Below are 25,158 nucleotides of genomic sequence, written 5' to 3'. Positions count from 1 at the left end.
GAAATTTATTAAGGGTTTATTAACATAAAAATGTGTTTAAATTGTGAGTATTGATGGAAGAACGATAAGTGAAAGTGCAAATAAAAATGGAAGACTAGAAGGAATGAAAATAATAATATAGATGATAATGACAATACCTTGATTAGAGAGAGTTTGCATCCGCTGGAGTAATACCGATAATTTCATGAAGAGGATAGCTAGCTCAGAGAAGTGAACATAATTATGCAGCTGTTCAGAATAAGCAATAAATATGACTAACAAAAAGGCACCATCAAAATAAACATACCAATGACGTGTCAATACTCTCATGTGACAAACAATAATTCTTTATAATAATTTACTCATTTGCTCATTTGACTATACCTTTGATTGCAATGCTGTTGTCAAATGCAACGAATGATTCGTCACATATATTTGCAGGCTTGTATAAGTTTTAGATGAATCCTGAGAACGTGGTACGAAATAAAAATACATAATAACAATAATAGTAACTACTTTGTTCCAAGCAATAAGTATAGCACTAGGTGATTACTGTTGTCATGGTTACACGGCCACAAATTAAAACTGCGCGGCAGCACCACCAGGTAGACTCATGTGCAGGAAGAGATAGACTTAGAAATCTTGGTATGAATATCGGGGTGGCGAGAGAGCCTTCTCTCAGCGACTGTGTAAAACTTGTAGAACTTTATGAGATCTTGGTGAATCTTCTGGAATGATGGCCTGAACAAAACAGAATGACTATTTCACACAATGACTCTTCATTATATATTTTAAACCGTGAAATTACATAAAAAATGTACGATGCTAACACATGTCCAGATGCTATATTGGTTGATGGCTACTTCCTGACATTTGTGATAACAACTAGTGATGTCATTTCACATGCATCATTCTTTTGAGCGTTTTAATCGCGATTGATATCAATTTTAATCTAGAAACATCCTGGCAATCAGATCACCTCAAACATCAGAAGACAATCCCTAATGATAGAAAAATAATGATAGCTCCCGATAAAATCTACAAAAAATTAGTGTGTTTATATTTAATACCATCTCAGGCAGCGGAATCTTTTACTTATAATCACCAAATTTCAAGCCATTTTTAAGTAGCCTACTTAAAAATAGCTTAAAAACTTCTTGCAAATGGCTGATTTTTATATCTTTCTGATAAATATCACAATAGCCAGCTGATTTGCTACCGCTAGGGTATAATTATTAATATTTCACTAATGTCTGTAGTATTACCACAGCCCATCCTACTATTTCATGACTATAGGCAAACTCAGAACACTGGCAAGCAATAAGCCATAATTACAGCAATATGATGATATGTCACCTGAATTTTACCTACAGTATCAGCTTCAACAGCTTCAGCCTAATATTAAGTTGCAAAATAAAAAGATTTTAGTTCTCAGGTCACCATAATCATTATTATTATTTACCAATGACCACACAGTTGGTTCCAGTGAAAGAATTGTTATTAGGTATGGAAATTTCCAACAAGAACACCGTAAAGAAAATAAGTGGTATTTGTTTCTTTAATTATGAGCTAGACCAGTGGTTCCCAACTGGTGGTCCATGGACCCCCTAGGGGTCCACAGGAGGTTTTGAGGGGGGTCCACAGGCTGGTGCCAGTATTGGTTTTTCTAGCTAGTTATTTACAGCTATTTCTGTCTTGTAGTGATTAGATCAATGATATAAAACCCTAAAAGGATAGGCGACAGCTATCATATGGGCGGGGTTTAATGATCGAACTCTGTTGGGATTGTGCTAGCCTGGATTTCGGGGCTAATGCAATCCCGCGGGGTGATCGCGTTGTCTTGTTAGGTTTTTGGGTCCAGACTTTTATCACTTATGTGCATCAATCGCTGGATAGTACCTAATTTCTGGTTAGTTAGTTCTCTCTCCCTCTTCAATTTCAGCGATATACTAAGATCCATGAAAAATAAAACATTCCAATTTACAATGCATTGTTATAAACACCATATAATATGATGTTTATAAAGGGGTCCGTGACTTTTAGATAATGAGCTCAGGGGTCCATGGCTCCAAGGTAGTTGAGAACCACTGAGCTAGACTATCATATGATGCTATCGTATGTCCATATATGGAGATATGATGCCATCATATGTCAATATATGGAGATATGATGCTATCGTATGTCCATATATGGAGATGTGATGCTATCGTATGTCCATATATGGAGATATGATGCTATCGTATGTCCATATATGGAGATATGATGCCATCATATGTCAATATATGGAGATATGATGCTATCATATGTCCATATATGGAGATATGATGGCATCATATCTCCATATATGGACATACGATAGCATCATATCTCCATATATTGACATATGATGGCATCATATCTCCATATATGGACATACGATAGCATCATATCTCCATATATGGACATACGATAGCATCATATCTCCATATATGGACATACGATGCTATCGTATGTCAATATATGGAGATATCATGCCATCATATGTCAATATATGGAGATATGATGCTATCGTATGTGCATATAAGGAGACATGATGCCATCATATGTCAATATATGGAGATATGATGCTACCGTATGTCCATATAAGGAGATATGATGCCATCATATGTCAATATATGGAGATATGATGCTATCGTATGTCAATATATGGATATATGATGCTATCGTATGTCCTTATATGGAGATATGATGCTATCGTATGTCTACATTTGGAGATATCATGAAAACGAAAAAAGCTAAAGCAATAAAACGAGTTGCAAGATAAGCAGCTGACCTGTCTTCTGGCAGCACTCGGCAGCAGCTAAAAGCATATTCACAGAATTCTTGTGGACAGTAACTGCCAAACTTCTTAAAAAACAACGCTTCATCGAGGGCAAAGTTGGCAAGTCTAGGTAAATAGTCGGGATCAGCCTTGACTTGTCCAATGATCTGTAGAGAAAATGAGAAAGTTGTCCGCTAGTGTAAATTGCACGCAACTTCTGAAAATAGCACATGTTATATAAATATAAACTCGACAGACAATATACTTCTGGGCCTGTTCAAATGCTGAAAACATCGGCAAAAATTCGTAGAGCGGATAATTCTGTACAGTACAAGATCAAACAAATATGACAAGGAGCAGGCCGTTGGATTTCTCTGTGGTTGCTATGCTATTAAAAAGGCAATCTGACAGAAGTAAGAACAAATCATAAATATCAAATCGTAATTACAATGTCATTTGATTAACTTAATAAAACTTTCTTGCTAGATAATGACAATATTTTGGAAGAGAAAAGCCAGGTGATGATAACTCTGAGTTTGCAGCTGAAGTTGAAAGACCCTTCACGTGGGAGCATTTTTTACTGTAGCAATCTACTACGTGAATAATGGGACAGTGTTGACTTATTTATTTGTCTCAAACCATTCCACATTTTTCATATGCCTGTGATCCTAGCAAGCAGAAACTCAATTTACAATGATTTGACAATTTCACAATATTACTCCAATAATGTTGAGAACATTGGTTAACTATGATGACATGCCATGACACTGCATTGGCATGGCAAGGAGGTGACTCACCATGAGCTCACAAATTGAAAGTGAACTGTGGTCGGACTATAGCATGAAACTTTATAAACATAATTAGCATATAAAAAACTCTCAAACCTTAAAATGAAGTTATTTTTTCGTAGCAGGGTTTTCATTTTTTTCTTATTACCATATTAATTCAATAATGACTAAGTGCTTTCAATTCCACATGACTAACTGTACTGCTAATCCACTCATGCTAAGTTTCACTCAAATTTAAGGCTTCTAGAGACAAGGAAGATTAGACACACACCTTAAATAGGCTACCAATGTACAGCTGAAAACAACTTTTGCAAGTATATTCAACCATAACTACAGTGTTCAACTTAACAATATCATGCACCTAACGTTGTCTTAAAATCACTTTGAATGAGTATTGCGAGTGGAATATTTTCCTAAATAAAAGGTATCAATAAAAGAGAGATAATTCACCAGACATCAACTTATCAAATGTCCATGTGAATTCAAGATGCCCTTTTCAGAATCCTAACAAAAATTTCTGATTTAACCCTCAGGATCAAACTTGAGAAGAAATGTTCAAATTTGTAAAGTTTTAGTTCTTTAGTTAAACATTATTAGTGGTGACAATCTCTGCAAGCAAATAGAATAAGACAGGAGAGCCTGATCTCTCGCATTTAAAAAGCTTTGGACTCCTAAACAAGACATTTGACCATCTAATACATTGATCTCTAAAAGTGCTTGGGAAAATACTACTGTTTATTACTAGCATACTTGATAACCATGATTGTGTTAGAGATCATTACGCTAATGAAACAATCATTAAACCATAACTGTCACGTACAACTTTTATCGTATTTGCTAGGTAAATCAGACACGCTGATTCCGATTTTGTACTCAAAATAAAGATTAGTCTATTAACTTTTAGAGTAATGAAGGCTTTTTACAGCGTTTTAATATCGGTCTCGAAAACAACACGATCGGCATAACAAGCTCCGCCTATAAATACGTGACGTAACCTAGCTTTTTAGGAACAGAAGTTAAGTAGGGATGTTTAGACCGATTTAGAATAATAGAGATGGGTGTTTTAAAATGCATTAATATCTAAATTCAGCCTTAAAAATAATCTCTGTCTCGTCTGAAAGGTAGATAAGCTATTTAACATTGCATATTTAAAAAAGCGCGATAACAACGCTAGCTTGTGATAAAACTGCGCTTGTTGAGCTCACTTTTCTCGGCGTTCAGCCCATTTAAACATCATGTAACAAGATACAAGCAATTTTAAATAGTTTATATACCTTTCATAAAAGACTGAGATTATTTTACAGGCTGGACTTAGATAATAACGGGTTTGAAGACACCCATCTCTATTATTCTAAATCGGACTAAACATTCCTAACTTTCGTTCCTGAAAAAGCTAGGTTTCGTCACATATTTATGGGCGGAGCTTGTAATGCCGATTGTGTTGTTTTCGAAACGGATAGTGAAACGCTTTAAAAAAGCCTAAATGACTTTGAAGGTTAGTGGACCAATCTTTATTTTGAGTACAAAATCGGAATCAGCGTAGCTGATTTACCTAGAAAATACGATAAAAGTTGTACGTGACAGTTATGGTTTGAGCGGGTTTCAAATTCAGCTCTTATTACAGTAAAGAACTTAACTAGCTCCAGTTACTAGCTCGAGTTATTCAAATTCATTGTGTAATTATTTTACTACCTTTTCATTTGCTTCCTCCTGCTAAGAGGTGCTGTCGACTATTCAATCATTCACTCACCTCACACATGATGATGCCGAAAGAGAATACATCCACCCTCTCATCATACTGCTCCCCTTTGAGCATTTCTGGTGCCATCCAATAAGGATTTCCGACAACAGTGTGCCTGATAGAATTGCATAACTAATCACCAATTTTGTACATGCGAAGCAGATTTGCTGTAGTAAATCAACTTAACAGACCAACATTGATGGGAAGCATGGAACTTCACAGCTGTCATTAGTTTGACATCCCCAAATAATATACAGCTCTCAGACTGTTAGCTAGTTGAATTGACAAATGATGCACTCATTAGCGGAGTCGGTTATCAGTATAAATAACTTCAGATCTCCGAAGTACAATGATGCACTTATGATCTATAAACTACACTGAAGATAACTACAGTAGGATAAAACTGAGTAGCTACCATTGCTATGAAGAATTGTCCTTAAAACACACAGGCAGAGCTTTTAACTCTTTCGCTGCCATAAACGCATTTATGCGTTTTCTAGGGACCACTGCCATAGACGCGACTTTCCCAGCAATTGTGTAGTTACCTGATTTTATTATTCGTTGACAACATAACCCAGTTTTTAAGGCTTTTATGAAATTGACACTGTTGTCCGAAGATTGGTCTATAAAATTAGCCTAAAATAACGGAGCAATTTTAAAATTTTGTTTGAGAATTTCTAATCTAAAAACGAAAATTTTTTGTGTGAGTGCATTAATTACCGCGCGTGTCAGAAAACAGGTACCTAATTAGTTATGTTGATGACATTATAGCCAATTCAGATTCAGATTTTCGTGATTATACAGATAATTAAAGCAGCAGCACTGTCTCTGATAGTGGTGAAAGTAATAGTTTTGTAAGAGTAAGGAACATTGTGGAGGATCGTTTTAGCTTCGCATCGATCGTAGCTTCACACAGCCTTATCATTGCACCAAGCATAGATCCATTGAATTTTTGCATAGCAATGTTGGTTAAAATGTTGGCAAAATAAAATATGTAACAAAAATGTTCTAGATAGAGATTAAAATTGAAAAAATACTGTATACATATCATGAAGAAATATTGGCAATTTTCGGTAAAATGGCTGGCACTAGGCAGATACCCGAATTTGTACATGGTTGGCAGTGAAAGGGTTAAAAGGGTGACGATATCTCACGGCGAGTCTCTTCTGAGATTTCTGCTTCTTTTTAGAACCAGAAATTCGTAGGAGACATTTATGCCTGGATAATTTAGGCATATTACGAAAATTTCAACAATTGCTAAAACTACTGATAGAAAAATCCTGATGAAAATTATCGATAAGGCAAGCTGCACAATTTTATATATAAATAAAAATATGTAAAAGTGGAACTTCACTCTATAAGTTGAACATTTTAGTACTAATAGTTTCATGCGGTACAATAAGTATCACACTCTCACACTCAGATAAAATGTTTAAAATTAGTTCATGCATATATAAATATATATATAGGACTTTTATTAGATATTCACACACTCAAGAGAGGACAGTGACAGCAATGCACAAGCATTTTGATTGGTTTTGTGTTCGACTTCTCTATGAGTAGAGGATATGCAGATGGGTGTACTTTAGGAGTTCAGATTCCAATTATAACCCTTACAAATAATAGGATAGTTACAGTAGTTGATGTATTGATTGAAGTATAACTGGGATAACTGAGTTAGTGAGTTAGGCAGGGTCGATTGACCGCGAATAAGTACATGCATTGCAATAAACCATAAACTAGAATCTTTATACATTAAAATATTTTAGGCCACGATAACTGTACGACTGCCTTATAACAAACGCATTTGATGTATGTTAAAAACCCTTCATTAACTCTGTTCATTTGGGTCATCAATAGAGTGATTACTGTGTTGCACACATCACTGAAAACAACAGATAAAGCATAACTCTCAGTTAATAGATAAGAGTGTTTTCCTATAGATTACAACTAAAGAATCAGAATCCAAAAGCAACATAAATCAAGTTGGTGGCTGCATTGTCCTGATCCCATGATAGAAAAATATTGACAGGTTCTCACTGCACAAATAACCTGCCATCTTGCAAGAGAATGTTGGCTACAATAACATCCTCATAGAGTATTTGAAATGTAACAAAAGCAATATTTAGTATTGTGAACAGATGGCATATGATTTGCTCGGTCCCAAAAAGCTTACGCTAAGTTCATTTCACGAATGATCCAAAAGTGTCTCAGAAACGATTACAAAAGTATACAGTTTTTACTTATACTGTATAGTATAACCTCTACTTATGATTTCCCTGACAAGCTGTTTTCCATACTAATGTAAAACTTAAAGTTAATTTTTTATTCAAAACCTGGCATAATTTTCCACATAAAATGATCCAGAAATGAGAACGAAGGGACTGAAGGCGAAAATTAAAATGTAAAATATAAAAACAATAAGAATAAAATAAGTTAGTATAAGGTTTACTTAAAGTAAGCTAGAGTAAGTTACACCGTGTATCCCTATCAACATATCTACCTCGCTCTATCTATCCGCATCGACTTAACTTTGGCTTGCATGCTTTAAAAAAGGCAATAAAACCTCCATTTACTCATTATCTCTTCATTAATGTAACTTTTATATCTCCCTTCATGTACCGGTATTACTGAATTTTGACACTAAGTTTTTACAAAGTTTTCTATAATGCATTCAATATTATTGTTATATTTGATTATCCAATCGAAAGATGATCTAAACAAATTACAGTGTGTTCTTATGGCTAAATTCCTTCCAATATACACTGGTTTTAGCATAGTCAGGACGAATACACTTTGTGTACACAGGGTTCACGGTATATAATCAATGAACAAAATATTCACTTCTATGTAAACAAGTCTTTTGGTACTTTTGCTGAGGTTACGGATCAATCAAGGACAAACCTTTTCTTTTTGGTCTTTACTTTTGGTAGAGAATTCTTAGAGTAGCCAATGCTTTCTTGGACAAGTTTGGATAGTCCAAAGTCAGCCACAACAGCGGAACCATCCTAAGAGCAAAAACAACCACAGCGTTACACTGTATTACAGGAAGGCTCTCTATGCGATTAGCTACCTTCACACGTCCTCGGGCTCAGGCCAGCAAACATATGAAAAGGCCATGTCAAAAGTCACGAAACATTGTTAACGAATAACCACAAAATGTGGTTTCCTTGTAAGCACATTTATCCTTGAAAAAATATGACGCCTCCAGCCAAATTTAGTGAAACAGAGAAATGAGTGCAATGTACTTTTTGCCGCTGCCAGTGGATTCCCTGTATGAAGGTGCCAGAGACATCACTTTAACCATCCACTTTGCTCAAGTTTGCGCTAGACTTACCTCCCTCAACAGACAGTTGGGTGACTTACCTCCCTCAACAGACAGTTGGGTGACTTACCTCCCTCAACAGACAGTTGGGTGACTTACCTCCCTCAACAGACAGTTGGGTGACTTACCTCTCTCAACAGACAGTTGGGTGACTTATATCCCTCAACAGACAGTTGAGTGACTTACCTCCCTCAACAGACAGTTGGGTGAGTTCAAGTCCCTGTGAATCACCTGCTGAGAATGAAGATATTCCTGCAATATTAAATAACAATCTTAATTTCTTATCAATATCTAGCACTTGCCTACACAAATGCTGAGCCGACAATCATGCCAAAAGATGATACGACGCCACAACTTGCTAGACGACATGCTATAATGAAACAGCTGTGGTATTTACTGAACATGACTGAGGCAAAATTAGCCAAAATAAATATGTTTTACATGTTTGTTTTATATATTTACCTTCCTGTTCACACAGCTACCTTTAGCAACAATGTATAAACGTAATAAGCGAACTGGAAGTTGTCTTCTTTCTATCTGTTGCACCTCTATTAATAGATTCCACTTTGTCATTGCGAGTGTGCGTCAGTTATCTGAGTAAACTTTGTGTTTCCAAGTTTTTTGGCTAATTTTATCCAAATTTCACCTGCTTCGTGCCTTCCGCCAGGTTGTCAAAAATATTTAGTTTTAAAACTCCATCTGGTTTCTGAGCACCAGCCTCTTGAAAACCCAATCTGATTAAAAACTCAAGAATGTGCCTTCATATACATTAAGTATATTTGCCCTCAATGACCGCGTTCATGGATTGTTGCCATGAAAGCCGAACATCTACGTGCCTGCTGCATGATAGATAATTTTTGATCAAAAATGAGAGAAAGCCCATCGCCCTTGGCTTAATCCTAGTTCATTAATAAACCCTCTAGTCAAGCAAAACTGAATGCTTGTCAGTAACTGTGCTAGTGTTAAAGTATTGATAAAAGGTCACCATGATTTTTAGAGTTTGCATAACGGCGTATAGATCATATGCTGGCCATGGCGATCACAGCAACAGACAAAGATGATTTATTGGCATATTGATGGGGGTCTAGAAGATGCCCGCAATTCACGGTATTTGTGTAAACGACTAAAACTAGCAAAGACTGCCCTGATTGACTCACCATAGCGGAAGCAATGTCAATAGAAAAGCTGAGCTTTTTCATAAATTCAATGTTTTCCAAGCTTTGAAGCCTCTGTTCCAAGGTTCCACCAGGAATGTATTCTACAGAAACATTAGCTATGAGCTGTTAGTGCTACAGTATTTTATGCTATGGGTAATTAAAAGGCTCTTTGATTTATATAAAGCATAGAGAAAAACGGCAGGTTTGCTGCCAGAAATGCTGCCAGAAATGTCAAGTGTTTTAGCAGGTATGTCCTATTAATCTATAACACAACCATTAAAATACTGTCAACAGGCTCTTCTTCTTTAAAAACACACTAGAATTACCATGAAATCATCAGCATGAATCATGACCAGACCCTATTGAAAAAGCAGACACAGCAGCTGATGCATATAATATACTCAGATAACTGGGAACAGTCTCACAAATGACAAAAAATAACCAAAGCAATTGGTTATTGAATGACACACCTAAATCTGTTGATGTTTACTATACATACAGGTGACAGAAGGCATAGTCAAAAGTGTATTACAGAAGATAAATAGGAAACATACAGAATCTGCTTGTTCTCTATCGACTATAAGCACTCTAATATAATTATCTCATTCATAGATCTCAATGCTGTTAGTGGCCTGTGAACCATTCATTTACAAACAATAATTGGCTCACAACTCTATGCAGCTGTATGAGTCAGTGGTGTGTGAAGTAAACTGGGCCCTAGTGTTGGAGAAGTAAAATTTTTATTTACAACATTTTTACTTATTGCAAATTTAGTCAAAAGCCATAATTATATATTAAACTAATCCTCATTTTGTCCTAATTCACACGTATATGCCTTGAAGTAAGCAAATAAAAGTGTCTGTGATCATGTCAGTAGAGAGTTTCATCTCCAAGCATTAAAAATTGAAATGTTCAGAATTTCGCCTAGATACATAATCGTTCAAAAACATAATTTTCTAGTTGTTTGGTTTACATATTTGAAATCAAGACCAAATCAGAACTAATTTAATACATAATTACGCCTATAGACTAAGTTCACAATGAGTAATAATACTGTAAAGGAGAACTTCAATATTCTAACAGAGCGTCCATCTTATTTCTCACACGACTGTAACTCACAATTTAATAGTGGAACCAAGAAACTCTTGCTGTAGGAGTAACTTGCAAAAAATATGTAGTATTAGTTTTTAATAAAATTAAAAGAATATTACGGCTAAAATGGCTAACTTTAGTGATTTAAATTCATCCTCATTCGATTGACTTGAGCTTAAATACACTTCAACAGCCTATTAAATGTACATAGGACAGTACAGGCAGGTGCTATCAACCATGTCAGTTACAAACCAGCACGAGGCCCATTTAAGGACGCTCATTTGACACGCCAGCTCCTTGTATACTCATCTTGTATACTCATCGCTAGCTCCTTGTATACTCATCGCCATTACTCACTTGATAATCATTACCAATATGTTTGATTGCTAAATGATTTATGATGCTGAGGGAGCTCAAGCGCCTACAACTCACTGGGCAGTAGCTGGGCTGACATCGAAGGACGAAGACAAAAAGCAATAATCTATAAAACCGGATTACCTATTAGCTTGACTCTAGCTCTTTGTTTGCGTGACTTTAGGTTCTCTATTGACTTTATGTTCTCTATCGACTTTAGGTTCTCTATTGACTTTATGTTCTCTATTGACTTCAGGTTCTCTAGTGACTTTATGTTCTCTATTGACTTGATGTTCTCTAGTGACTTTAGGTTCTCTATTGACTTTAGGTTCTCTATTGACTCTATGTTCTCTATTGACTTGATGTTCTCTATTGATTTGATGTTCTCTAGTGACTATGTTTTCCATTGACTTTATGTTCGCTAGTGACTTTAGGTTCTCTATTGACTTTAGGTTCTCTATTGACTTTAGGTTCTCTATTGACTTTAGGTTCTCTATTGACTTTATGTTCTTTATTGACTTGATGTTCTCTATTGACTTGATGTTCTCTATTGACTTTATGTTCTCTATTGACTTTATGTTCTCTATTGACTTTATGTTCTCTATTGACTATGTTTTCTATTGACTTTATGTTCGCTAGTGACTTTAGGTTCTCTATTGACTTTAGGTTCTCTATTGACTTTAGGTTCTCTATTGACTTTATGTTCTCTATTGACTTTATGTTCTCTATTGACTTTATGTTCTCTATTGACTTTATGTTCTCTATTGACTTTATGTTCTCTATTGACTTTAGGTTCTCTATTGACTTTATGTTCTCTATTTACTTGATGTTCTCTAGTGACTATGTTTTCTATTGACTTTATGTTCTCTATTGACTTTAGGTTCTCTATTGACTTTATGTTCTCTAGTGACTTTAGGTTCTCTATTGACTTTAGGTTCTCTAATGACTTTATGTTCTCTATTGACTTTAGGTTCTCTATTGACTTTAGGTTCTCTAGTGACTTTATGTTCTCTAGTGACTATGTTTTCTATTGACTTTATGTTCGCTAGTGACTTTAGGTTCTCTATTGACTTTAGGTTCTCTATTGACTTTAGGTTCTCTATTGACTTTAGGTTCTCTATTGACTTTATGTTCTTTATTGACTTGATGTTCTCTATTGATTTTATGTTCTCTAGTGACTATGTTTTCCATTGACTTTATGTTCGCTAGTGACTTTAGGTTCTCTATTGACTTTAGGTTCTCTATTGACTTTAGGTTCTCTATTGACTTTATGTTCTCTATTGACTAGGTTCTCTATTGACTTTATGTTCTCTATTGACTTTATGTTCTCTATTGACTTTATGTTCTCTATTGACTTTATGTTCTCTATTGACTTTAGGTTCTCTATTGACTTTATGTTCTCTATTTACTTGATGTTCTCTAGTGACTATGTTTTCTATTGACTTTATGTTCTCTATTGACTTTAGGTTCTCTATTGACTTTATGTTCTCTAGTGACTTTAGGTTCTCTATTGACTTTAGGTTCTCTATTGACTTTAGGTTCTCTAATGACTTTATGTTCTCTATTGACTTTAGGTTCTCTATTGACTTTAGGTTCTCTAGTGACTTTAGGTTCTCTAATGACTTTAGGTTCTCAAGTGACTTTAGGTTCTCTAATGACTTTAGGTTCTCTTTTCTCCCAAAGAGCAGAAGGTTTATACTCGACTGAAACTTGGAGAAATGGTCTTTCGATTTTGCCGTGTCTTTTACAAATGTTTAGCTGTCTGTTTTTATGACATAGCGTGTATGACTACAATTATGCAATAAATGAGAAAGTCCAAACACTATGTATACAACTGTTTGTACCCACTCCTTAGCCTACTTCAACTAAACTCATCTACTCTTTATTTGCGCTTCAAAAACTATTTTTAATTCCTATAAATTCAATTTAATTTATAGAAATTAATAGAAAGTAATAATTTAGCTTCAAAATTAGTTAGACAAAAGAAAATACAGTACACAATATTGAAATCAACTTTCTTGAAAAAATTATTTTAAAAGGTTGACTTGCAACAAAATTCACATTACAGTTATTTGGTATCAAAAAATTCACCATGTCTTACTCTGTTGTGTTGAAGGTGCAAAATATGTGGGAATGTGATTACAAGCTCTTAAAAGCTCAAAAGCGAACAGTTAATCGCAGCCACACGAGACCGCCGTAGTTTGGATTCTCTTTCCAAAACGGCTCAAATGTGACGTAGCTGTGGTAGATGGTTTCTGTTTACACTTTCATGCAAACTTATTCGTCAAAATATTTTCACAAATATACTTCACGCATTCAATAAAACCATGTCTATTGTTCTCACGCGTCTGTTTTATCGTCCTTGTAATGCTGTCACTTTTATCAGTGATATCTTATAACTTACCATAAAAATTCATATAATTTTTTAACCTTACCTTGAAAGAGTACATATCATTGTCTGATAATCATGACGAGCCTGTTGATCACCTGTGATAATCGAAAAGTGCTGCAAAAATTATTTTCGAAGTATTGAGTCACATGATCAGATTACGACTTGACAATTAGTTCAAGCTGAAACAAAACTGTAAAGTAGCGAGCATCTATATTTAATACGGGGTCTTCGGTAAAACCCGAAGTGTTTGTCATAAACTAGTGCTACAATAAGTTTATATTGAGCTTTTTATTGGCCTTTCAATTCACGTTAGAACATCACGCGACAAAAAAATAACCAACTTTCATGGCTATGTCAGAGAAATAAACGGATTCCAATCTACGGTGGCTTTTCGTTTTTGAGCTTTTTAAGAGCTTGTAATCACATTTCCACATATTTGGCACCTACAAAACAACTGAGTTAAGGTCCGGCCACACGTAACGAATTATTCGTTCAATCTGACCGAATCCACGAATTTCACAGAATTCACAGATCTATTCTGCCGAATATCATAGATTCGTCTGAGCTGTGCATGCACACCGAATTCGTTACCGAAACGCGTTTAATTGGCTAACCAATTTTTTTAGCGAGCACGATTCTATTAGCTTTGACAAGTGATATAGTCCAAGACCCGTACGACGACACACAATAAAAGTATCACCGCGATATGACTTGATACATACGATGCAATTGCCTATATGCGCTAGAGATAGCGACTGTTTTTGCGAAGGAGCTTTTGCTGCATAAAAAGAAATTATTATTATTGAAAAAGAAATAATTCATAACTTCTAAAATATCTAAAAGAAAATTCTGGATACACGATGAGAAGTTCCTGTCATGGTGAACCAACGAGAGAGAACCAACAATAGCGCATATAGGCCGTTGCATCGTATGTATCAAGTCATATCGCGGTCATACTTTTATTGTGGGTCGTCGTACGTGTCTTGGACTATACCACTTGCCAAAGCTACTAGAACCGTGCTCGCTAAAAAAATTGGTTAGCCAATTAAAAGCGTTTCGTTAACGAATTCGGTGTGCATGCACAGCTCAGACGAATCTATGATATTCGGCAGAATAAATCTGTGAATTCTGTGAAATTCGTGGATTCGGTCAGATTGAACGAACAATTCGTTACGTGTGGCCGGACCTTTAGACATGGTGAATCTTTTGATACCAAATAACTGTAATGTGAATTTTGTTGCAAGTCCACCTTTAAACCATAACTGCCACGAACAACTTTTATCGTATTTACTAGGTAAATCAGACATGCTGATTCCGATTTTGTAATCAAAATAAAGATTAGGCCACTAACTTTCAGAGTAATAAAGGATTTTTTATAGCGTTTTAATATCGGTCTCGAAAACAACACGATCGGCATAACAAGCTCCGCCCATAAATACTTGACGTAACCTAGCTTTTTAGGAACAGAAGTTACGTAGAGATGTTTAAACCGATTTAGAATAATAGAGATGGGTGTTTTAAAATCTATTAATATCTAAATCCAGCTTTAAAAATAATATCAGTCTTTTCTGAAAGGTAGATAAGCTATTTAGCATTGCATATTTAAAAAGCGCGATAACAACGCTAGCTCGTGATAAAACCGCGCTTTTTGAGCTCATTTTTCTCGGCGTCCAGCCCATTTAAACGTCATGTAACAAGCTGCGAGCAATTTTAAATAGTTTATATCCCTTTCATAAAAAACTGAAATTATTTTACAGGCTGGATTTAGATAATAATGGGTTTTAAGACACCCATCTCTATTATTCTAAATCGGACTAAACTTTCCTAACTTCCGTTTCTGAAAAAGCTAGGTTTCGTCACATATTTATGGGCGGAGCTTGTAATGCCGATTGTGTTGTTTTCGAAACGGATATCGAAACGCTTTAAAAAAGCCTAAATGACTTTGAAGGTTAGTGGACTAATCTTTATTTTGAGTACAAAATCGGAATCAGCGTGTCTGATTTACCTAGTAAATACAATAAAAGTTGTTCGTGACAGTTATGGTTTAAGTTAAACTTTGATGCAGCTTTAGAATGCCGATTGTATAGACTAATTGGGTCGTCTGCAAAGCACAGCAGGCTATCTTTTGTACTCTAGTAACTCTATTAACTAGACAGGAGCAGGTAACTCTATTAACTAGACAGGAGCAGGCCATTACCAGAGCTATTTATAGCAGATATGCAAATGAAAGCAAATGATGAACTCACCCATAACAATGTGAAGTTCCTTTTTATCATTGTATAGAAATCCAATGTACTTTACTAGCTTGGGATGATTTAACGCTTTCAAGATGGCTGCCTGCATCAACAAACAAAAGATGTATTTGAATTGCATAAGTATAGCTACATGTATATGCGATACAGGTTCTCCTTGCAAGAATAAAGCGGCTCAAGTACCTCTTTGAGAAAAGATTTCTTTGCATCTTCATCACAAGTTAGTAGCTGTTTTACTACCATATAAACTCCTGTTCTCTTGTGCTTGACCTGCAGCAACATACAGGAAAAACCTCAGCATTTGATCCACTCACATAATCAATAATCAGTTCATTTAATAAAAGCTGAATGAGATGCCCAGTTAATATTTTACAAGCACTGGTGGTGAAACATAACTGTTAGTATGTAGCAACTACAGGCAGTAGAGAGATTTGAAGAAAAGGTGTAAATATGGTTAAAAAAAGGGTCGTTGAGACATCAGCTACCTGTATGGCCTTGCCAAAGAAACCGGTGCCAAGAGTCCTACCGAATTCGAGCTCGTTGCTTGTAAAGACTTCACCTTGGATACTTGATGACCTTCGTGTTATGAACTGTGTTCGTTTAGGAGACTTAGGGGTAGGCATAGGACTAGGTGGCCCAGCGAGGTTTCCCGGGAGAGCACTGCAAACACCGAGTATTAATTGCTATGCATCTACTCAGATGTGAAAAGGGCCTTATGCAGCTCTATACCAAACAATTAGCTTAGGACACCACAATCCTAACCATTCCTGATAGTTTAACCACATAACCAAACAGATATTGATACATTTAAAAATATTAGAGCGGCAACAACATTAAGAATGTTTGAGTCTCTCTCACAGGTAAAGCATTGACGGTACCACAACGAGTACCAACAATGAAAACTATTACAGCAATATTTCTCACTCATCCAAATAACTAATGAAAAATCTACACATTCAGCTATAATAAGACACTACACTTACGCCAAACTAAGAGACCTCCAACAAACTTACTCCCAAAATACTAGTCGTAGTAGATTTTGCTAGCTAAACCCCCTTGCTGCATGTCTTCTAGTAAGGAATATAGAGATGGGACCAACAAAGACACCCCACCAATTCATGCAGTTTCTGTTCTAGTAAGAGAAAGTGAGCCGAGACTATAAGAGAAACTCACCAATCCTTGCTGCCTCTGTGCTAATAAAGGAAAGTGAGACGAGACCAAGAGTGCCTACCTACTAACACTTTTCTTTTAAAGAAAATTATTAATATTAACTGAGACTCACTATTCACTGAAGTCATGAAGTGAAGCTGATCTCTGTAAATTAGGTGTAGCCTGAGCTTCTAGCGATAGTAATAAAGTCTTCTCCGCAAGAGCGCAATCTCCGGCGGCTGACAGCGCTGAGATACTGCGAGACCGACTTTTACCATCTACTTTGCAGGAAGGAGAGAGAGAATCTGGTAGCGGTGCGCTGCTAAGTGTGTTTAGCGATCTGCAAGACATTGTGTGCGGAGTAAATGTGAGACTAAAATGTTTCGGCGGAGAACACGAGCAAACGATATTATATAGGATTAATCAATAAATGATAATAGATTAATAATACTCTAAATCCCTGCCAAATCCTAGAATTTTAATAAAACAGAAGAGAGAAGGTAGATGATTTTATTGGTAAGATTGACAAGCTAGCGCAGTTTAATGCAGAGATATAATAATCAGACAAAGATATGACATCTGAATAGTACAGCTGCACAGAGTCAGTCTTATCTATCAAGTACTGCATCTTACTGGTCTCTCTGATGTTAGGGTCACGGACCTCTCTGACTTAGCGGGCTCTGTTTAGACAAGAAATACTCTATTCCGAACAGAGCAACATTTTCTATCACAGATAAACCTCTATTTACGAGCAACTCAACACAAATTTTTGAATATATGGTGTGAACTTCAATAAATATTCGACTCTATAGTCTATACCATAAGTAATCTCTAGCACACAATGTTGGAAATGTTTGACAACATTGCAGTTACGTATGTGAAAATTACAAAAATGAATAAACAAGCTAAGCTAGTTTAGGCTTCACCACAAGTATGCTAGAGTAAGTCACACTAGGGTAAGTCTATTTAGAGTAAGTCACGCTGAATATCTCTATCACTATCTCTACCTCTGAACTGTCTCCGTAGTGAGGCAATAATAAAAAAACACTCTTTGTTGATCATTTTTACTCTTATTACGAAAAAGTTTTATTTTAATTTGTTTTAATTCTATGTGTAACTAACTACCTGCAGTATCTATCCTTAGATCTTGTTGGCTATGGAACAAATTAAACGAAATACAGCGTATTCTTACGAGAATATTGACTCCAGCAGATGACGGTTTGTACATAAAACACAAATCTTGGAATGAACTAACATTGTAGAGATTTGTCTGTACTATGTTATATTCCTACTATCAACTCATCGGTATACGATCCAGGGATGGAACAAAAAGAAACCATTGTTTATTTAAATGTTAGTAAATAGAGTTATCACTACTACTCTATGTATTAATAGAATCTTTATATCTATTCTGTGTGCTCATAGAATGTTCATGCAACATACACTGAGAGACCATCTTTATATTGTTATTCAAATTGTTGAAGTTTTTCAAGTCGACAAATGTGCAGTTCTCACTAGAAACCGTTCATTGACACGGTTAATCATATACTTGTTATTCGCTTTGACTAAGTGCAGTTGTAGCCTACAATGATCAATCAAATGGTTATACAGAGAAAATGGATCTGGTTAGCTTATCCAAATAATGCAAATGTTCTCATTGGTCACTTCATGAGAATACAACCGCAACATTTGGGAAAGAGTGCAAGGTATGAGAGCGACACACGCACACAACAAACGGTTAGCAGTATAAGGAGACTTACGGAATGGAAGGATGAGATATGGCGATACATTGATGTCGGAGACGTTTGGCAATCCTAGATATGTGTGACGATGATGTGGACCTACTACCCTCTTGAGGTCTATGATCTTCCATCAGCCCCTAACAGTCAAATGACTTCTTATCCAACAATGAACATTGATTAAGGAGATATACTAAAACTAATCGAACGAGGACTGAATGCCTCCCAGAAGAGCAGCTCTAAAACCAAAACCTTTTCAGTCTCATTCATATCATAAGTTTGATGAGAAACTATGAAGCACTTTCTCTACAAGTTGTCTTCTCTTCTCTCTACAAGTTGTCTTAAGAAGTGGCAAAACATTGCAGTTTTGTAAAAATCGGAAGAAATACTTGACCAATCAAGTTGCAAATAATTACATGATAATATATTGTAATTGATGAAACATCAAACTCCATAGAGAATTGCGTGAAAAAGATTTGACAAGCAAAAACACGCTATGTCATATAAACTTATGCAATTATGCATAATGATTTAGTTCTGCAGTTTGATTGATCAATCAAATGCCGAAGTATAAGTTTATGTTATATACAAAGAAATTAACATTAATTTTGTTATGTATTTTTTGCTTTATAACAAAAATAAAACAGCATACAACTTTAACATACAACTGCAACATATCATCACCTTATCACATAGACTTTCTACTAGCTACATAGTCACTATATATACGGTATATATATTATATATATTATATATATTATCCGCGCATCACAGAACTAGGTGAGCCTATTGCAGTGACAAATCATGAGAGATTTTGGTTAGATGCCAAGGTTACCAGCTAGAGTCTAGCCGTTAGACGCTATGGGATGATTACAAATGCGCATACGAAATTAGCACGGGTGCAACCGAGCACATACAAGGGCATCTCCTGCAGACACATATTCTCAGTTATAGCACCCAAGGCACGCTTTGATATAAGATATGGTGTCTGGAATAAAGTCACCACTGCCTAGCCGACACTCTTCATAATAAGGTACAACTAAAGATAGTTTCATAAGGAAAAGTAGGGCTGAGGTTTCAGCTAAGCCGCTATCAATTTTGTTTATTAAATGAAATCTCAAGACTCGCTGCCCACACCTGTTGATACATCTACGAACAAGATCTCTGAAGTCGGTCAAACAAGCCACCCTTATGTACTGGACCAAAACTAGACTCGCTATAGATTGTCTCATATTATTTTTACTCCACACCTCAGAGAGGACTTTAATGGGAATGCAGTAGAGCAGATCTAGTTGATTATTATAGGTGTGCTGCCAGCATATTTCTGGTGCAGATACGTACCAGCAGAGCAATCCGCAACTCTCATAACATGCAATCACTTCATCAGTCACCCAAAAGTGGAATACCGAGAGCCTTACAACCCAAGTTAGAGCACTCTTGGATAGCAGATAAGCCATGTCATGTGCTAGACATACACTGCTGAACAAATAATGCCAGCTAGTATGTAGTATAACTCCACCTTTTGAAAACAAGATAAAAGTAGCGCAACCGAACTTACTTGAACCGACACTAGCTGCAGACATGGGTCCTCAAACAGTCGTGTATAAACCAGATGAGCTTTTGCTGAAGTCACTTAGTAATTTCTACAATGGATAGCAGGATGGATGGAGTCCTAAAATCAATTGAAAGAGAGAGAGACACATAATGGTAGCCCCATAGAATAGGGTAAAGCAGGAGAACCATACAACTAAAACAGAGTGACATGGGAAGAACTAGCATGGCTGAAGTGTTACAATACAATCATACAAAAACTCACTGAGGGTTCTACAATAGAGTAATAAAGGAAAAACTAGTATAGAATGAATGCTGAAGGAGTTTCACGGAAATTAGGCGCGACAAAAGTTATGAAATAATTGGAGACAACGATATACATGTAGTTGGGTGAAATAATTGTAAATATTTACTATTATTCTTTTACACAACAGCAAAGACCTATAACAGTCTGTACCAAAGGTGATTATCATACTGTAACAAACCTATGTACAACCCACCACAAATCTACTTTGTAATTTGAATCTTTTTGCAAATCTACACTTACGTATTGCTATTTCCAATTACTTATTATTAATAACAATACATAAATATTGAAATATTTAAAAAGGTTCAAATTATAAAGTAGCGGTAAATCAGTGATGCGCTGTACATTAAATAGATATATTACAGTATGATAATCACCTTGGGCGGACGCCTTCTTAAACCTTTACTGATGCGTAAAGGCTTTGCTTGAGAGAAAATGGAGTTTAAAAATTTTAAAAAGAGGGTATTAGATATTTCAGGAAATATATTAAAAGACCAAATGAACAATATCAAATTAGAAAGAGCCTGTTTGCAGCATCTGTATTTACAAGGGACTCTCCCTAATAAACAGTCAATTACGGGATGAGCACTGCTAACTACTTCAAACACTCGAAGCATTGTTGTCATGTAATCTGGGGCAATATTGTACGATAGCCAGAGGCGATAATCAGAGGCAGAGCTTTTAGTAATCACCCCACAAAGAAGCATGAACTAACAATTGAGCGTTCAATCCTGATGAATAGAGAGTTTTGTTACAAATTCCAGCTATATTTAACTTACTACGTCATAGCAAAGCTAGGATCACACAAAAATATAGTGTGGAAGAATAGTGTTTACTAACGTTGTTGGATGTTTACAACTATTCTCTATGCACGATAAGAGACTTGACATGTATACATGATACGGAAGCCCGGAGAGGGATCTTTTTATGTCTTGATATAAAAAGCTACATAATAAACTGCATAGAAACAATCAAGAACTCTTGAGGAGGAGGATGAGTATCTACATACTTGTGCCTAGCACATCAAATGATACACAACTAAGTATCACGGAATAGATTCATCGCTCAAGCTGAAACAATTATATAACTGTATAATTGTATAACATCTCACTTCTGGCTGAGATTTGACCCAAAAGTTTTTGTAAGAGTGTGAATGTAGTACTGATAAGAATTTGAGAGGTAGTCAGACTTAACTACTAATCTAGAATATAAATATCTTCTGAAGAGCTCAGTTATGCTTTTTTCTTCCTTATGAAATAAAAAAGGGTAAAAGTTTTTAATCCAGTGTGTTTATAAGCTTATTATTTAACTCATAGTAAAAGAACATACGGTTTTATTTTGTTAAATCGGTTGTTTACAGATGTTTAACCATTAGCCATAAACTACTTCATGTAGAGTGATTTGGTATACTACATCCTGTATGAGATGTGCATAAAAAAGGTGCTTTTCAACAGGGTTGGTATGAAAAAGTCGAATGATTTAAATCGTTGATTTAGATCATGATTTTTTTGAGAGGAAAATTATGATTTTTTATGTTTTTATAATTTCCCAAAAATCTGTGTTACTTGACAAACAATCTTGTTGTGATGTGAGTGTAACAAACCTGTAAAGACTTCTCTATCATGAATTAGCAATTGTGATGGAGATAATTGACTACATGTGTTCTTACAATGCTACAGAAGGACCTTTGAAGTGGGAACATATGAGTTTATATAGTAAATCTCAAAGCAGGAGTAATTGGGAGGTAGCAACTGTAACTGGTACAGTTTTCCTTTACAACTCTACTTGATAAAGGACATTATGACATCACACTCTTTACTACAATCAGGTCAAGTGCGTATTTGTCAGGAGAATATTCTTCACCTCTGGTTTTGGCTCATTCCAAAATAAGAAACCAGCGAGGTACAGAAAAACTGGCAAGCTGGTAGTCATATTTAGCATGATCACCTGCGTCGAACACATCAAGGAATAATGTGCTTAAACATTTCATAGTGCCTTTCTATGTCTTTGGCCTTCATTCGTCCTTGGTGGAAACTGCTAGCGGCTCTGTTACACTAACTTACATGTTGTTTGCACATTACAATTTTATATCTTATAAGAATTTGTTAAATTAAAGCATGTAAGTAACCAATACTGAAAAGTGGGTTCACCAGCACTCTCAAGTGCAATGCAATAATTTATGAGCGAGAAATGAGGGAGAAAATCAAATCTGTCAAAAAGAATGTACCAATAAAAAAATCAGAATTTTGCAACCCTGCTTTTTAATTGTATGAAACATTTCAATACTTTTTTGAGGACATAGGTACAATACTCGTCAATACACGCACAACTGTTTACTGTATACAAATGCTATTAAACATTTCAGCTTAACTAAAGATATTTCAAAGATGAACAGTATAGAAGCATGAATGCTTAGATACAAATAGTGAATGAACTGAAACATCAGACAACTTTGACCAGAAAATCAAATAGGCCTACTATGAATTGATGGCTATTGGATTGGGTTTAATCTTGGTCACATGAAAAGTAGAGAGTTATAGGACCTCAAAAAAAACTTCTAGCGTTCATTAGAATATTCTTACATATTAATTTAGCAATAACTAACCAGACCTAAAATTTTGAATGCTATTGGCGAAATAAATCTTCTTAAATTGACATTCAACCATTTCTTCAGAGATATTGTCAAAATGGTTAAAATTATGTTAAAGTACCCACCATTTAATTGTTTTCAGTTAAACTTTTTCAAAGCAAAGTATAATCATTTTTACCAAATTTCACCAACCCCGTTTAAAATTGTAAATCACAATGCAACAGGTAAAATTAAGTAATTACTATTCTTTATTTTACATAATTATATACAACAGACCGCTAAAATATAAATTCCTTTTTACACTCGTAATTTATAGTTCAGATGCTCGATCATAGATTTTGAGATATAAGTGGAACAATCTTTATTCCATTAGGGCTTGCACTATATCCGCCACAATACAGATGCAAAATTTCTCAACTTACTTATAATTTCCTAAATAGTATATATATATAAGCCTAAAGCTGGTTAAACATCAGTCTGCAGATGGTGATCAAGCCTGTTCAACCTTACCAACAATAATAATCATTTTGAAGAAAATAAAATGTTGTTAACAATTGTCGCTTTATTATATAATCAAAAGCCAAATTGATACTCCATAGTTTATGAAAATGAGTTAATTAAAGATTGTTCAATGTACTACTATTTGTAGGCGGTAAAATATTTGGACCTTGTGTAGATATGATAATTCCTAGTTGTTTTGTTAGAATTGCATCACCATGAAGATGTTTTGTTTCTAATTTGTCTTCTTAGAACTACATGAAGTACAAAACAGATCATTACCTAATCTAAATGGTGTTACATAGTTTTGTTGATTTTTATTAAAAGCAAAGTTCTACACTATGTAAGCTTTTTCTGGATATAAAGCAGTAGATTCAAGCAAAGATTATATTAATAACTTGCAAATGTTGAATGTTAGTATTCACTGACTGATAAAATGATCGTTCAACCATTTCTCTTCAAAAATTACCGGTTTTGTACTACTAAACTTGCTAATTACCTACAACTAATGAGACTTACTGACATAACAGTAAGGGAAAAAAATAAGTAAAACTGTTTCAGCGGATATTGAATTTTCTGTGCAGCATTGTGAGGCATACCCGTCTACTCGTGTAGGTAGAATTAAATCCCACATAAATACAGAGACTAAGAGAAACTTCTTCGTTCATCGAACTGCACGCTTATAACATATAGTCTTGTTTGAGTCTTTAACCACTTGTATACTAGTCACTAACACCATCTGGTAATTTGAAGTTTGAAAAAACTATTGACCCCAATCTGTAGTTCTATAAGACATCACAATAAGCCTTCTGCACAGGAGCAGATGTGATTAGTGAGAAGAAGAACTAAGCTGCGATCCGTGTATTGATAATCTAGCACATTTAAAACTACATTACATGTACCTTTTTTACAAAAAGGCAGTAATATTTTATTTTGTTGCTTTACAGTCATTACTAAAACATGACCCAAAGTTTCAATAATTGCAAGTTGGTTTTAGACGTAGTCTATAGTTTGGAATACAAAGGCATCGTTACCAAACAAACTCATAAAACAACTATTATAGACTGAAGAATTCATAGCTATAAACCAGAACCAACATATGCTTCAGCAAAGACCTTTGCAAACCGTTTAAAATCCTTCCAGGATGTGTCACTTGGCACGATTACACATTATTGTGCATTACCTGTTTTGGTCTAGTATCTAAACAAGTATATCTCTCATAATGTCACTCACCATGAAGTTGATATTTGTTTCAATTAACAATTACATAACTTTTAGAACAGTCAGTTAACTGTGTTTAAAAATGTATTACTCTCTCTTCTAGCTAGCCTTCTAACTTTCTTGTTTTTAGTACAGTACATGCAAGCGTACTTCGTTTTCAGCTACCCGCGTGAATAGGTATAACGGACGAATCGCTCTTCCTACCTTTGTTGCTTTTTACGGC

General features: G+C 35.3%; 1 protein-coding gene across 3 annotated transcripts; it reads right to left on the bottom strand.

The window, feature by feature from the left end:
- On the bottom strand, positions 1-25,106 carry LOC137393801 (LIM domain kinase 2-like). 3 transcript variants are annotated; one of them, XM_068080496.1, is made up of 13 exons: positions 24,948-25,106; positions 20,327-20,440; positions 18,790-18,908; positions 17,163-17,369; positions 16,366-16,540; positions 16,064-16,150; positions 15,875-15,965; positions 9,791-9,891; positions 8,820-8,885; positions 8,213-8,316; positions 5,318-5,423; positions 2,792-2,946; positions 1-720 (listed from the first exon to the last, which is right to left on the bottom strand). In XM_068080496.1, exons 3-13 carry the CDS (start codon positions 18,900-18,902, stop codon positions 591-593), a joined length of 1,335 nt encoding a protein of 444 aa, XP_067936597.1. In that variant the 5' UTR covers positions 18,903-18,908; positions 20,327-20,440; positions 24,948-25,106; the 3' UTR covers positions 1-590. The 3 variants fall into 3 exon arrangements, with proteins under 3 accessions (XP_067936597.1, XP_067936595.1, XP_067936596.1); XM_068080494.1 differs by having other exon boundaries at positions 20,327-20,411; XM_068080495.1 differs by lacking the exon at positions 24,948-25,106 and having other exon boundaries at positions 20,327-20,475.
- Between the last annotated feature and the right edge of the window lie 52 nt (positions 25,107-25,158).

Source organism: Watersipora subatra, chromosome 4 (assembly GCF_963576615.1).
Source record: "Watersipora subatra chromosome 4, tzWatSuba1.1, whole genome shotgun sequence".
In the NCBI taxonomy this organism is placed as follows: Eukaryota; Metazoa; Bryozoa; class Gymnolaemata; order Cheilostomatida; family Watersiporidae; genus Watersipora; species Watersipora subatra.
The sequence above is the reverse complement of the archived record's forward strand: the minus strand, read 5'-3'. Positions and strand labels throughout refer to the sequence as shown.